This window comes from Pleuronectes platessa, chromosome 13 (genome assembly GCF_947347685.1).
Source record: "Pleuronectes platessa chromosome 13, fPlePla1.1, whole genome shotgun sequence".
NCBI classification, from domain to species: Eukaryota; Metazoa; Chordata; class Actinopteri; order Pleuronectiformes; family Pleuronectidae; genus Pleuronectes; species Pleuronectes platessa.
Window position 1 is genome coordinate 9,705,918 of NC_070638.1, and position 16,782 is coordinate 9,722,699.

The 16,782-nt window shown below is 41.9% G+C and overlaps 1 protein-coding gene across 1 annotated transcript in view; it reads left to right on the top strand.

Annotated features, from left to right (window-relative positions):
* adcy1a (adenylate cyclase 1a) overlaps positions 1–16,782 on the top strand; it is a 37,231-nt gene that overhangs the window by 16,460 nt on the left and 3,989 nt on the right. Inside the window, exons 5-14 of the mRNA XM_053438682.1 lie at positions 6,273–6,400; positions 7,354–7,512; positions 8,156–8,297; positions 9,557–9,712; positions 13,374–13,571; positions 13,664–13,761; positions 13,962–14,046; positions 15,062–15,151; positions 15,279–15,541; positions 16,358–16,484. Of these exons, the coding sequence (XP_053294657.1) occupies positions 6,273–6,400; positions 7,354–7,512; positions 8,156–8,297; positions 9,557–9,712; positions 13,374–13,571; positions 13,664–13,761; positions 13,962–14,046; positions 15,062–15,151; positions 15,279–15,541; positions 16,358–16,484 (1,446 nt within the window). The remainder of the gene's footprint in view (positions 1–6,272; positions 6,401–7,353; positions 7,513–8,155; positions 8,298–9,556; positions 9,713–13,373; positions 13,572–13,663; positions 13,762–13,961; positions 14,047–15,061; positions 15,152–15,278; positions 15,542–16,357; positions 16,485–16,782) is intronic.

Sequence of the window (16,782 nt, forward strand, 5' to 3'; positions counted from 1 at the left end):
TTCAAATCTAGTCTGGGTGTGTCTGAATGCATGTTTGTACAGTATATACAGTGTGTGTGCGCGTGTGTGTGTGTGTCGCTGCTGTTTCCATGGCAGAGCCTCACAATGCTTTTCATTCTTGCCTCTTTTTTCCCTCTCTCCTCTCACATCACCTCCCTGCATCAATGCTTTCAGACTCCTCCGCTCCTTGTCTCTCAGCTTCCTGATTGACACGCAGCAGCCTACTTCCCTCAACTGTGTCCTTAATGCCCCGTGGTTCTCCACACTCTCTTCCTCTCTCACGTTTCCATTTTTAGGCTCCATGATGTATCTATCTACTGTCTCTTACTTCCTCGACAAATCAGGATCCCCCCTTTTTTTTTTCTTGTTCACACATATATGACTGTGAAAGCTCAAAACAGCCTGCATCGCATGTGCAGCGCATGCATGCGTAGAGATCATTCGTTGGCATGTTTGTTTCCTTGTTATCCCTTTCCCGCAGAGTTTTATGAGAGGTGTCTGTGTCTGATGGTTGTCAGAACTATTATACCCTGTTCAAAGGTTATACTGAAACTACTATAATAGGAACAGGCAGAACAAATATTCATCCAGTCATATGAAACCTGCAATGCAGTTTCACTGAAACACTGAGCAACACGCAAATATTTAGTTATCTCAGCCAAAGAGGTTGTGTTTTCTCCTCGGTCCATTTGTTTAAATTAGAGAAAACTGGATGGATTTCCATGTAACTTGGTGGAAGGATGTTGTTTTGGTCTGAAAAGAACCACATTAAAAGGTTTCCACAGATCCAGATAAAAAGGAAATAATTCATGGATCTTAATGGATTTTAGAGAACTGATGTCTATAAGTGGGTGAAAATTGTTGCAGATTGATTGAATTTACGGGGACCCTTGGGCCTTGGTGGAGGTCTGCGCTCCACTGAGTGCCATTCAAGCCTTTAGTATGTGCTTTTTATTTTCCACAGTACATTTTTTTTTATTTATTCCTGTTTGTTGCTGTGTTCTTTATTATGTTAATTGAGTTTTAGAATGTTTTTTGATATATCCGCCACTACATATAATGATATACAAAAACTTTTTATTTAATTTGCTGCCCATCTTGACCAGGAGTCCTGGAAGCTGTATGTTCCCTAAGTGGGACCTTAATAAAGTGTTATTTTGCATAGAAGTTAAAGGGTCAGTGTGTAGAATTTAGTGTCATCTAGTGGTGAAGTTGCATTTTGCAGCTGAATAGGGGAGAGCGGGGTAATGTGGGACATCGGGTGATGTGAAACACCCCCTGTATCTAGGCAACGGAACACATTTGTGGTCATGTGACCATTATGTTTTCAAGCCCCTCCCATTCCCCCCTTGCCATGAAGGAGAAGTTGGTGCAGGTCCTGTGGAAAGTATGTTTTTTCACAAATGTTCTTGCTTTGAACTTAATCAACTGTTGTGTCAAAACAAATTGATTCAGGTAGAAAAAATTATATCATACATGTTGATGAACTTCCAACATATAAAACCATGTGATTGATGCTAGCTGAAGATTAGACTGAATTGATAAGAGATGTTGTTTTTCTAAAATTGTGGCTTCGGGGTTAAGTGGGACAAATGCTGTGGGGTAAAGTGGGACAGTGTCTCACTTTACCCCACCATGAAGCACAAGTTAAGTTTAGTCTTAAACATATTTTAGTGTTATATTACACTATATATGTTTTATTTTTAATGTCATAAACATTGTAGAAAAGCCATCATGCCAAGAAACTACACCAGGAAGACAACCTGGGGCCAAACACCCCTCGCAGAGATGGAGAGTGCAGTCGCTGAGGTCATGCAAGGAAAGAAGTCCTTAAGAAAAGCTGGAAGGGTTAGAAATATTGACAAGACAACCCTCAAAAGATTCATAAAGAAAAAAGAGAAAACAACTAGCTGACCAGTTCCATGGCCTTGCTCCAGTTAAGTGCCGTGAACTGGCATTTGAATAAACAGAGAAAATCAATATCCCTGTCCCTGTGCAGGTAAGCTAGGGTGTGCAAGAGATCACATGAATCATTATAATCATAAATGTGCTTAATTGACCAATCCCCATGATTCTGTTACTAGTCCGATATTAGTGGTTGTCAATCTAGCTGTCGGGATTTTAACTATGGTAGTTTTAAAGTGGAAAAGTAAGTGGACCACTTTACCCCGTAGCTGGGGTAAAGTGGGACACAAGACCACTTTTTTTTAAACGATCATATTTGCACTGCCCTTTGTCCTGAAGACATTCTGATCATTTCCATTGCTAGAAAACATCCTGAATTAATGGGAAATGTGTACATTTTACTGATATATCATTTTAGCTCGCCTAGAGGGGAGCAAATGTAAAAAATGTCCCACATTACCCCGCTCTCCCCTACTCCTCAACTCACCCTCCCCTTTCGAACATTAAAGAGAACCTGTGGTAGCTTTCAGTCGTCATATAAACTCAAAAGGGGTTTAGTTTAACTGTACAAAACATGGCGGCCTCTGTAGAGAGGACCCACTCCTGATGTAAATATAAAGAATTTCAATACAAAGGGCCCATTCTAGGATAAACAAAACAACAATTTGTACAATTAAGATGAAAAACAAGAGTGAAAACATCACTAGGATTATTTATATTCAATATCTGCCAATATATCCCCTTCACCTAAATCTTACAAACTGGACCTTTAACAAAAATTTTAAATAAAATAAAAAAACTGTTAAAAAAATATAATACTTACACCTGCAGGTTTATATAATACAAAATCTTCTGCCTGTAAAAATATCACATTGAAGAAGGTCTGCCAGTAAAGATGCTGGGAAAAAATAAATAAAAATAATTATTTTTAGATTAAACAGCAAGACTGCTGGCCGCCCGCGCTCTGACAGCTGCCTCTCAGAAACCAAAGTCTGGGTGTAAACACAACTCAAATAACCCTGTTTTGGTTCGACTCATGTGCAGGTGCTGGGATCACTGTCAAGTCCTTCAGTTTCCCTCAGATGCCTCTGAGCTAGACAATCTGTGGACTGGAGCAAAACCCAAATCAAACAAACCAGCTTGGGTTCTTGATGGTGGGGGGGTGGGGGGGGGGGGGGACAAAACAATACGGGTGGTGGCTGCTGCAGCGAACACAATCCTGTAAAACCCTCCTTCAAATGTTCAGAGAACCAGCATGCATGCAAAGTCAAAGCGCCTCGGAACATTGAACGTTTGTTATTCTTTAAATGTGTTAAATATATCCACGGTAATAGGTTTACTTCACAGATCTCCCACACCTGCTCGCTCCTACCCACCAGGTTGAGGTGGGTGGAGGAAGTGTTGATATGTTTTTCATTTGTGTTGCACATAAATTATTCCATGTTAGTTCAGTTCCGCGAGAGAGCTGCTGGCAAAAAAATGGAAAATAAATATCTAGTGGTTGATGGAGAGAAACTAGAGAGAACTGGTGTAGCTGAAGATTTTACCCCTTGCAATGAATCACTGTCGGCGGATATTGATGCAATGTTGACATCCAATCCTTTGCCGAGCCAAGGAGGTTCGGACAGGTGGTCCATCATTTTGTTGAATACATGTTAAAGCCCGATGAAGAATTATGGTAGCACAGAGTTGTGAGTATATAATTGTATTGTGGGTATTCGGTCGTGTTGTGCGTATTTGATTGTATCGTAAATACTTGTGTTTGTGAGTATGGTTATGTTGTGCGTAAATTGCAGGGTATTTTCTCTTTGTGTGTTTTCTTAAATTGTAGTGCATTGACCTCTCAGAGCCACCGTCCAGAATGCTTAAAACAGAACAATTGCTTTTCATCAGAATCAGTAAAAGTCGTTTTCGGTGGTTCTGCTTCTCTGCAGAGGGCAGATCCAGAATCAGATCCACAGCACCCGTTCTTTCTTGTGTCCTTTCAGCTTCCCAAAGTTACAGAAGTGTAAGGGCCTGGAATCTTCCGCCCCATCAGTAATGTGTACACAGCACTGATCGTTGTCTCTGCATCAAACACCGCTGCTCTCTGAGACGCCTAGGAAATGAAGTGCAGCTGCTCTCAGCTGGCTCATCTTTTCCCCTCATCATAATTTTCTGAATACCCCCCCCCCCCGCCCTTTACGTGTCTCTTTGTCTTGGCCTTTTTGTCTCCCTCTGTTTGTTTGTGTGCACTGAAGTGGTTGCTCATTTGCATTTCCTGCAAACAGACACAGCACATTACGGTATTTATAAGGTGCCCTGGTAACACAGCTACGTCTCACTTTCAGTTGTTCCGTTCAACATATCCCAACCTCACTGGAAACAGTAGGGAGTATACTTCTAATTTCATATGCTCATGGAAATCAGTCCAATAATCATGTTTCTATCATCAAGATCCATGAATTATTCCCTGGGAAAACAAACAAAATGTTGAAAACCACAATCTCACAATGTTAAGGATAATGATCAAATAAATTCCTGTATCTGTGATTCTGATCCCCACCAAAATGTATTGGGTACTTCCATGACCCATACCACACCCTTCCACCAAGTTTCGTGAAAATCTATATTTGTTTTTGTGAAACAAACATACAAACATACAAACATACAAACAAATCTACCAATGAACAGACAGGTGAAAACATAACCTCCTAGGCAGAGGTAATTATCCAACTCTGCCTCCAACGTTCTCCTTCCTACGCTGATGACCACGGAGATTGCCCACAATGCTTCAGTCACATGACGGCGGTAATCCTGCTTGGGTCTGAATCAGCTCCTAAGCCCACACAGGGCAGATTAGCACAGGAAAAGTACAGAGTAGGAGACTCTGCTTCCTGTAGCTTCAGCCACGCTGTGTAGAGCCATCTGTTTGCCGCTCCGCCGTGACCCGAGTGACCCCCAAAGAGAGCTCATCACTTTTGTGACAATATCAAACTTTTTACTGTCCAATGAGAGCGAGAGAGACTTTGAGGGAATTGCATTTAGGTGACATCATTAGGAATTTTTTTGTGAACTGTGTTACTCATCGCTGTGCTTTAGCTCTCTATGGTGTCTATTTGAAATGTAGCCCTGTAAACGGGGGTGGAACAGGAAACAGTTGTGTAGCTGTCACTTTCACATAAGCGGAGTTAGGATTGAAGTTCTGTGTTTTCAACGTTTCCTTGTACTATTGCATGATCAAAAACGACAACTTTTAAGCTGGGTTTTGCTGTTGCTAATTTTAGCACGGAGCTCGTTGCTCGGGCCTTAGTCGGTTTAAATATTTTTTAGTTTGAAGAAAAGATTAAATAACACTTTTGTCATTCCCTGGAGGAGAATTCAGTAAATCAGAAGCACAAGAATTAAACAAGGGAAATAAATAAATAGAGAACAGTACAAAAATACTCCTGAATGCAAATGTAGAAAGAAACAGTACCTAAGAAATCTGTTTACATGTCCAAAGCAACATAGTAAATGTATATAAATGGTCTGGATTTATATATATCGCTTTTATAGGGTTGATGACCCACTGGTTTGAGGACGACCCGCTCTACCCCCTGAGCCACAGCCGAAGACATACATATACTTTCCATACGTGTCAAAATAAAATGAGTAGATATGAAAAAAAAGTGTTAAGATTTCTCTCTACACACTTCATTGCCGCTGATTCTCTTTGACATGAGCATCACATGTGTGTCTGTGCCACTTGAAGCATGACCACAACACGTGCAACTACAACAATCCCTTGTTATTCGTCAGTTCTGGAACTTGTTTTGCTGGGGAAAATAAAACGACCGTTCGTCTTGCACCCAGCGATGTGCATAACTATGAGTTTCTGTGCTCTCCACACGGCTGGCCAGTGATCCCATTACCGCCATGGAAACAATAAAGGGTTACGAGAAGGCGTCCACGGTAACGCTGCTAAAATGGAGTGTCATCCTCTAATGACGGTTATATTCGGAAGGCCGCCTTTTTCCTGGCTCTGCTTGTTATCCCTAAAAAGTGAGTGACTCACCTCGTTCCCTAAAAGTGTGACTGATCTGTTGATTTAGCACGGCATTGTGGGAAACATCACAGTGTTTGCATGGGATGATGAAAACGATACAACAATCAGTCAGTGTTCAGCAGACTTGTTTCATATGCTTTAAATTTAACCTGATTCAATTTGATTTGTACGTTTACTGATTTATTTTGCCCCGCAGGCTTCTCCTGTACTTGGAGAACCCCCTTTCTGTTGCCTCCATCTGTTCTTGTTTGAACTACACTGTATGTGAAATCTGGTTGAATTCTACTGAGTGCCCTTCTTGTTAAGTGTTCTCTCTTCTCTTCATCTTTTCGATGGGCAGGAGAATCACTGCCGCAGGATTAAGATCTTGGGTGACTGTTACTACTGTGTGTCTGGACTGACCCAGCCCAAGACCGACCACGCCCACTGCTGTGTGGAAATGGGTCTGGACATGATTGACACCATAACGTGAGTGGTCACATTTTGAGATGGAACAGTAATGTATATATTTTTCTGTGAGTGAAGGATTAAATCATCATCCCGACAGAGGGCGAAGAAACTGTTTTTTATTTTGTATTATTCTCTGACGTCCTTTGAGCAGTGCGGACTGCAGCCTGATAGCCATGTGTGCTGTGAGCGGATTCTAACACCGGGTATTTGAGAGCTGAGCTACAGTTGGCTGACAGAAAAAGCTTTGGATTGGGAAAAAAAACCTAAAAAAAAATTGGACTTGAATTTGTTTTCTCATAATTTGGAAGAAGGAAAAACAGGAGCAGAAGAAAGTAAGACATTTAGATGCAGCAGAAGATAAAAGCAGACACTTTCTTGGCTTTACTAGAAGCCTGTTAATTAAGATCTATAATAAAAAATTAGACTTTTTACTAAATTAATAATAATAAAAAATGCTTAAATGAGCAGTTTTCTTTTGTTCATCAGTTTTGGTATGTTAGAGCATAGACTAATACGATAGCGTGTGTCGACCACTTATAGTTATAGATTTTACATTATTAAATATTCATGATGTTTACTGTATCTGAGCTCAGTCATAACATACAAAATGTATACTAATAGTAAATATCCTGATGATAGATTGTTGTCTTGTTATGTTTGTCTGTGGCTCTACTTCAACAGGAACATTTATTAGTAGCATATGTGTAAGTTTTTAATTATGTCATGATTTTTGGTGTATATATATAGATAAAAGATAAAGATAGAGACAGGTATATAAATACATATATAAAATACTCAATCAATAATATATTAATGTAGATATTGGATGATAGATATAAGTATAGATATAGATATATCAGATATTACATTTGGATATAGATAGAAATATATATATATATAGAATTAGGTATAGATACAGATATAGATTTAGATATGACCTCACTCCAGTGCTGGTGTTCTGCCCCCTGCAGGTCAGTGGCAGAGGCCACAGAGGTCAACCTGAACATGCGCGTGGGCTTGCATACAGGTCGGGTGCTCTGTGGAGTGCTGGGCCTCAGGAAATGGCAGTATGATGTCTGGTCCAATGATGTGACCCTGGCCAACGTGATGGAGGCTGGGGGACTACCTGGGTAAGTACCCTCTCACATGAATACTGGCCTAAGAAGCTCTGGATGACTCTTCTACAGTGGAGCTCTGGAATAATACTGCCCCTCTATTTGGAGGCCTACTAAAGTCTGTAATGGTAATACAAATATATCACCAGTTTGAAAATACACAGACTCCATTGAACAATTTAATCATATGACAAAGTGTTGTCCCTACACATCTTATTTTCCAGTGACGTGTACATTTTCCAAATGTTCTGGTAGTGTTTGTATTTGTGATCAAGTTTCAACGCATTTTAAAGGAAATACTTAAAGGTTCCTTGTGTAGAATTTAGTGACATTTAGTTGGACTCCTGTAAAAAAAACATGGAGGCCTCTGTAGAGAGGACCTGCTCCTAATGTAAATATAAGGCTCCTAAATACGAAGGGCCTATTCCAGGGTAAAGTAGATGAACATTTTTACAAAAACATCACAAGGATTATTTCATATTCAATTTCTACCAATAGATCCCTTCCAAATAAATCTTACACTCTGAACCTTTAAGTTTATATATTTGAACATTTGAATAAATGCCTCGAGGAACAGGATTTGAGAACTTACTCCTGTAACACAGACTCTTCTGTTGTGTTGTGTTGTGTGTTACGCCTGCCCTGTCTGTTTCTACAGGAAAGTCCATATCACCAAATCTACACTTGAGTGCCTGAATGGAGACTATGAGGTGGAGCCTGGAAACGGCCACGAAAGGAACCCCTTCCTCCTGAAACATGAAATTGAAACCTTCTTTATTGTGCCATCTCACCGACGGAAGGTATCGTAGTGTTGCTGTTGGCTGAGCAACCGCATATTCTAAATCTTGCATGTATATATATATCTATATAATCTATACAGCTCAGAATCAGACGTATGTTTGGATGAGTCCCTGCCCTCAGCTGAACCTGTTAATAAGTAGACAGTGTACTGTACACATTAACAAAGCTTCTGCATGACGCATGCTAATCCATGTTATTGGACCTACTATGTGTGTGGTTAATCAGAGAAGGCTAACCATAGGCTTACTTCACCCCTATGCCAACATCTAGAATATAAACAATCCTTCCAATAGAATCATGGTGTGGCCACAGCATCTAACATCACATGATGGAGCTCTCACGTGTTTGTTCCTGAGCTAATCTCACTTCCAGTCTGTAATGCATTGAGCTGAGCGATAAAGAGAGAGAGAAAAACAGCCTGTAGCATCTATCATGTCCAATCTGCTCTGTCCGACGAACTTACAGAGATATATGTGTGTGTGCGTGTGTGTGTCGCTGCACATAAACAAGGACACCTCCAACCAGATGTGCCACAAGCTGCTGGAGAGGGAATTTCCATCTTGTCTTTGTATCTATTGGGTTTCCTCTCCTCTTCTTCTACCTCTCCTCTCTTCTCTCGTCACTCTGTCTCGCTGCAGGCTACATGATGTGTGAGATATAAGAATCGCACATAGGTTAAGAGGATCCTCACGTGAACCTGTGACATCACGGTCGCGTGTATTTTTTCTTTGATATGCGGGACACTCGGCTAATCCTCTTAATAGAGCTGATGGTTTAGACTTCATCAAAGGGCTCATGGCTCAGAGAAAGATGTGCCCTGACTAAGCTGTGTTGGATGGGCTGCTACGCTCCCCGCTATAGTGTCTTTAATTATTCCTGCTTAGGGACACACTCCCTAACTTTGGTGTTTAACAAAACACACTTTTCGCACAACAAAACACACTAATTTCCTCAACACTTCAAACATATGTTAATCTAGATAGTGTTACGAAGGAGAAACAAGCGCAGCAGAGTAATGAATCTATTAAAATCACCCAAGGGATTGACCTCATTCTTACCACTTTACAGTTAAATTCCTGAATCTGATAATAACAATGATTGCATCTGAGTGTGTGTGCATGGGCATATGTGCACGTGCATTCTGTCCAGGGCCTGAGTTGCATGAGTTATACATCCTTACATAATATATTTATATATATATATTGCTTTGTGGGATATCATGACTTAATCCTTGTTCCCGTTTCTTATCTGGTTGCAGATATTCCCAGGATTGATTCTTTCGGATATAAAGCCCGCCAAAAAGATGAAGTTCAAAACTGTGTGCTACTTACTAGTGCAGCTTATGCACTGCAGGAAGATGTTCAAGGCTGAGATTCCCTTCTCCAATGTGATGAACTGCGAGGACGGCGATAAGGTAGAAAAACCTCAGAGTCTGTGTTGACGATTCTGTGTGTGTTCGTGCTGTGATTTGAATAGAGGCTAGGTACATATATAAAAAAGTCTGGATGTGTAGAGGCTCCTACAATAGTGAAACATTAAAGACTAATACAATGGTGCTGTGTATGTATTACAGTTTAAGTTGTATAGACAGTGTTGATATGTTAGAACTGTACAGAAATCATTCATTTATGTAATCTACATTCTTAGGTGCCTTTTCAAAAAAAGCCTTATTTCAAGTTATGCCTCGACGTTTCATTGAGCTTAACATCAGGACTCTGACTCGGCCTGTTCACAATGCAAATTTATACAATCTTAACATTTGAGCTTCAGCTCCACAGAACATTGTTCCAACAGAAAAGAGCAGTGGACGTCTAGAGAGGAGAAGTAATGTGTGTTCCTCTCTGGTTCACTTGCTTTCTTACTGTTAACTCGTGGACATACATTAGACGTTAGAATGTGCAAGAAAAAGTCACATATCCATGACGGCAATGTTTAATATGTTGGTGTAACACTACTTGAACATTGCACATTCTCAGCAGAAATCTTTGCAGGTGAGTTCTTAAATCTATAGTGGGTTTTTTGGATGTTACATAGGTTCTTGTTTTCCGATGTGTCATAAATAAGATGAATGTGCTAACCACAGATAATAATTCAAGTTTTGCAGGAATTACAGTCGGTGAATAAATCCAGTGTGTGGCTCTAACAGGATGTACAGTATATTAAATCATAAGAAGGTTGGGGGGGGGGGGGGGGGGGGGGGGACCTGTTAAGAGCATGCAATCCTATCAGCTGTGATGACCTCAGTGTGTTGCTCATGCCAGAGAGCAACATGCCATTTCCCTAACATATACTGTCAGTGGCACTGGCAATCTGTGAAAATGTCAAAGAGCTTATTTGACCTTGTGTGCCTGGAAAGAAATCCTGTGGCCTGGCAGCTATACAATTCCTGCACCAGCTATTTGCACAGCACAGTGTGTGTGTGTGTGTGTGTGTGTGTGTGTGTGTGTGTGTGTGTGTGTGTGTGTGTGTGTGTGTGTGTGTGTGTGTGTGCGCGTGTGTGTGTGTGTGTGCGTGTGTGTGTGTGTGTGTGTGTGTGTGTGTGTGTGTGTGTGTGTGTGTGTGTGTGTGTGTGTGTGTGTGTGTGTGTGTGTCCGTACATTGTAGAGAGATAAATCAGGTTCACACCCTCACATATCAGGGAGAAAAAAACTTCTCACTTGATGTCAGGACATGACTTCTCCTGCTTCATCCAAAGACTGGGCAGTTGAAATGGGGACCCAAAGGCAATGCACTGGCCCACAGGGTTAGGGTTATGGGGTTAGGTTTATGATTAGGGTTCTGCTAATATGTCAGATGATTAAAGATACAGGAACCCACCATATTGGATTATTGCCTACAGGTGCTGGTGAATAATAGTAGATTAAGTTAGGAGTTACTTGCCTTAACTGAGTCTTCAACTGGCAATCACCTGATAGAGGTAACTGAATCGAGGGGTGGGGGGTAAATTCCTCAACCCACCGAGAGTTAGACCTGATTGACTCGTAAAAAGAAACGATACACCTCAGGGTTAGAGGGTTAGTTTAAGAATCAAGAGGAGCCTGGGCGACAAAGTCCATATTCTATCTGTGGACCAGGACTTTAACACTGGACTCTAAGGTCGAAAGCCCTGTGCTGTAAATTCACTGGGATGTAACTTTCAATACATTTTCAGTAGTGATTAGTTTTCAAAATAATCTACAGCAGTTTATTCTAGTCATGTGGATTCATCAGATTTCTATCACTGTCTAGGGTTGAAGAAGATAAATTATGATATTTCTATGTTTTTTTAATCTTTCATAAATTTAAATGAAACAAACCTCTTGAGAAAAAGTACCTGTTCTCACCACCGGGTAGTGCTGCAAACCAATTCTTGCTTTCTGTCACAATGGATGATTTAAGGATGAATTTTCGATTTTTGTAATTTATGCTATATTGTGTTTGGGTGGGGGGTCTATTGTCCAAATATTTAGATCTAATTAATAGGTTATGGAGTTTTTTGTTTCTTCTATAAGGGGAAATGGTTTTGTGATTTTGAAAAGCCGGATGTAGTGTTTGGTTTAGGATTTAATCTTATACCTAACTGCAACCCTAATCCTAACCCTAATCGCAATCCTAACCCTAACTTTGAACCTAACCCTAACCCTAACCCTAACCCTAACCCCATACCCAACCCAGACCCCATCCCAACCTCCACCCAACCCCAACCACTAGCCCTAACCCCTTCGTAGATGGTACCAATTGATCGGGCGTGCCCGCATTAGTGGGGATAGAGCCTACTCCCAAGTCTCTACGACATTCACCCACCTTAGCCCTAATCGCAACCCTATCCCTAACAACGATTAGGGTTAGGGTTGCCCCCTCAAGTTTGCATTATACCAGTAATGACAACATCCTCACAGCATAGACAGGAGTCAGATTAGAGTAAAGTAGTGAAAGGAACAGGGGTGACAGGTGAAGTCATACACACGTACACCTTCAACTGAACGCTAGATTTACATTCAGACCACACACACCCTTCAACTGTGTGCGAAATAACCAATTCTAGACACGATTTCAGAGCAATATGAGGGACAGATGGGACGAATGAGCAAGATTCTGCAGGAGACTTGTCTATAATGTGTCCTACATGTTGAGCACAATACACACCATAAGGAGACGTGATATCTGCAGGCCACTGTGATGCAGCCTAATATAGCATGACAGTGTGAGAGAGGCTCAGAGAGATAAGGGATGGAAATAAGAACAGAAAGAAAGAAGAAAACAACGTGGAAGGAGGGAAGAAAAACTGCAATAGGAAGCAAAGAGGGAAACGAGGAAGAATAGATAGGAAAGAGGAGTAAGAAAGAATATGTAGGTATGTGGGTAGAAATGAAAGGATGCACCGAAGGAAATAAGGAAGGTATGAGGGAAAGAAGATTGGAAGGAAAGTGTGGAATGAAGTTATATAAGAATATGTGGAAGTGAATACATATACAGAAATGGGCAGGTAGTAAGGAAGGCAGGAAGGAAGGGCAGAATTTAAGGAAGAAAGTGTGGCGTAGGAAATGAGGAAGAATACATGACAGATTTGGGGGAAGGAATAAAAGAAGAAAGAAGGAATTTAAGGAAGCAACGAGAGGCTGCAGGAAGTAATAGAAAAAAGGAGAGAAAAAAGGAAGGAAGGTAAGAAGAAAGAAATGAGGGAAGTCAGTGAGCCTTACACATTCATGTCATGTCAGGGACTCACAAACACTCGCTAACACTTCTCCTCCTACAACACAATTCATCCAGCATGCTCACTAACATGTACACACACACACACACACATATTACTGCCATGTTAACTCTGTCGCTCTGCTCCAGTGCGCAGTGTTTGCTCAGTCTGGCTGCTGAACACACTCAGACACAGCAGGGTGCCTCCGGTGATTAAGTGTGAGGGCGATGTCCTGATTTGAAAGTATAATCATGTCCCCGTGTTTATTGTTGTCTCTCACTCACCCCTGTTCCTAATATGATAATTCTCCAGTGGTGTGTGGAGAAGACACAGTGCCGCCGTTTTAATCAACTTCTAAATTTCCCCTGAAGATCTCTTCTTCTTCTTCTTCTTCTTCTGACAGCGGAGGGCCATGAGGACGGCGCCGCAGAAGCTGAGGAACCGTCCCAACGCCAACCAGGCCACCGTGGTCCAGAGCAGCCCCAGAACGCGGGTCAACCGCTACATCGGGCGGCTGATCGAGGCCCGGCAGACCGAGTCGGACACGGCGGACCTCAACGTCCTCACGCTCATGTACAAGTGCTCCGAGCGTGAGCAGAGGGTGAGACACACGAGCTGCACGTTGATGACATTGAGCCTCTGATTGTGTTCGATACCCTGTCACTCACTCGTCTCGTCTGTGGCGTCACACAGTACCACCAGGTCCCGGATGAGTACTTCACCAGCGCAGTGGTCGTCTCTCTGGTCCTCGCTGCCTTGTTTGGCCTTGTCTACCTTCTCATCATACCACAGTGCGTACAGAAGACTCTGCCTTCATCGTCCTCTTCTCTCTCTCTCTCTCTCTCTCTCTCTCTCTCTCTCTCTCTCTCTCTCTCTCTCTCTCTCTCTCTCTCTCCACTTATCTCTTTAATTGACTCTTTTCACTTCCACAGATCCTTGACTTTCTAACTAACCCCTGTGTCTCCCTCTCTCACTTCTCTTTTCCACTCAGGGGCACAGTGATACTTGTCCTTCTTGTCTTCTGCATCTGTTTCCTAGTAGCTTGTATCATGTACCTGCACATCACTAGAATACAGGTAAACAGAGATACTGTCTTATCGTCCCCTTTGGTGAGGGAAAGTCATTCTTTTTATTTTTCTATCTATAAAACGTCTCCATGAAACTTGGTGGAAGAATGCAATACAGGTCTGGGAAGAACCCAGATCAGCGGTTCCAAGGATTTTTACAATGTCAGACAGGCATCTTTTGACATTTTCCCTGATTTTCTAAGATTAATTCATGCGTTATAATCAATTTTATTTTAGGGTAATAATATTGAATGTGCAATTTGGAGAAGATCCAAATGAAAATGTGGATCTGGTGAATTTCAATGTGGTTCAATGAGGAGACCTGGTGGAACTGTGTACTTTATATTCTCGTAGCTAATTCTACTCATGAAATATTAATCCTTTAACAATGTGGTCCTTCACAGAGCTGGGACGTTTAATCTCACTCTTCGTTTTAATTTGTTTCGTCATTTTTTAATTCATTTTATATCACTTTATTTTATTTGCTAACTAGTTTTCATCATCACAATCACTGTGTCTGTTCTTTACTCGCCTTACTGACCTCATACTACCCTCTGTCTAACTACACATCATTGTTTGATTTCAAGCCTTCGTTCTTGCAGCTATTAACATTTTGTCATTTGCCTTAAATGAACGTTTTTAAAAACTCTAGAATGAAACAGTAGAGCACACCTCAACAGTCCTGTAATGAAACCACATCTCATTAGACCATCCAGATTTTACTTGGATCTAACCCAGATTCCACTCACTCCTATCATCAAATATCATTCCCCGAATTTCTCTTCAACAAGATTCATCAACTGCTCTCTTTGAAATTGGTGAAATGTCAAAAAAACACAATTTTGAAGTGATACAAAAATTTCCCCCTTTGTCCAGATCTGCTCTAAAATGTCCCATCCTTCCATCAAGGTTTCTGGAAATCAGTTTTTGCATAATCCTAATTGTCTGTGGTAATAAATTTCTTTAAAAAAAGTAAATTTGTATCTTCCTGATTCATTCTTATCTTCCAAGACCTTTGTCTCAGTGTTTTCCAGGGTGCCTGACCATTCAGATTCGCACTGCCCTCTGTATTCTCATCGTGGTCTTAATCTACGCTGTGGCCCAGGCCTGTGTGGTAAGTGGGAAAGGCACCAGCAAAAATGTCCTCTGCCCCAGATGACCCACCTTACTGGTCAACCAGTAAGAACACATATTTTTAGCTGTAATTCTTTCTCCTCCATTTTCCTGCTCGTCCCCGACAGGTGGGCTGTATGCCCTGGCTGTGGGGCAGTGCCAACACCAACAGCTCCATCCTCATCATCGATGGCATCAGCGGCGCCAACCACACCATGGTGGAGCTGCCTTGCGAGGGTGCCCGCTACGCCTTCCTCTCCTGCGTGGTGGGCACCCTCACGCTGGCGCTTTTCCTGCGGGTCTCCTGGCTGCCAAAGGTGGCGCTAATGCTCCTCCTCGGGGTGCTGTATATCACAGTGTTGGAGCTCAGTGGCTTTCGCGGGAAAGAAGGGTGAGGTTCACTCGCGCACACACACGCACACACACACACACACACATGCACACCCACACACACACACACACACACACACACACACACACACAATCAAAAACACTTTGACTTGACTTCCTGGAGTTATCACCCACATCCCATTGGAGCTTTAAGTTGGCCAGGATTGGGCATCGTTCGAGAAGCAGAGTAAATGATTGGCCGCCAATGTCAAGCAATGGTTTCCTGTTTGTTTAATGCACAGCAGGAACAGACGAGTGTTTACAGTACATGTGCTGTCTGTGTGTGTGTGTGTGTGTGTGTGTGTGTGTGGAGGAGTCTTTGCTTGTCTTCGGCCTAAACGCTCATTCATTTTCCAGCCTTTGAAGGAGAACATGTGCTCATCATTAGTTCCGAATCCAAAGCTGGACAGGACACAGTGGGCTGGATGATGGGAGAGCGCAGTCTCAACTCAGCACCGAGAGGCCCAGTCAAATTTATTGGATTCCAGATGATAAATGGGCCCCTGAAAAATCATAACGCTGAATTTGCTAAGGTTATGAATATATCAAATATAGGTTAAGAACAGTTATGCATCAGTAAACAATATAATAATGTGCAATCCAATATTTCAGATAACACTTTTAAGCTCCTGCACTTCATTTTGTGTTTTATTTTCCTTCTGGCCCCACATGAAATATAATTTTCATGATTTTAACAAGTAAAATTGGACTCATCGCTGCTCTCGACGCCGTGGGGGGTCCAGTGAAACCCGCCTGTGTAGTGCTCTGTGTGGTCCAGTCCCTGATGCTGACGCGTGTGTTGGTCTCTCTTCCACAGTGGGGGGTCCTTCCACATCCGGGGCTATGAGCCCATCCTGTCTCTGTTGCTCTTTGTCAGTGCCCTGGCCCTCCACTCCAGGCAACTCGACCTCAAACTGCGCCTGGACTTCCTATGGGCTGTGCAGGTCAGGAAGTGTGTGTCTCTATGCATGTGTATCTGAAGGAGGCTTAAATGTCATTATTATTGTGTAGGTTTTAATAGAAACGAATTACAGCTTCGATATATCCAAGCGCCTGGGTTGTGTAGGAAAAGGATTTGTATTTATAGGCTACCAGCTGTCTGTTCTTTGGCAAAGGCAAGGGTTTCGTTTGGCATCTAAAGTGTAATAAAAGGACTATTTTTCACAAGTGTTGAAGCAAAAGCTGAATCTTAAGATATTTAACCCTTTAACTAAGTTCCCAAGTGTATTGATATCCAGCTAT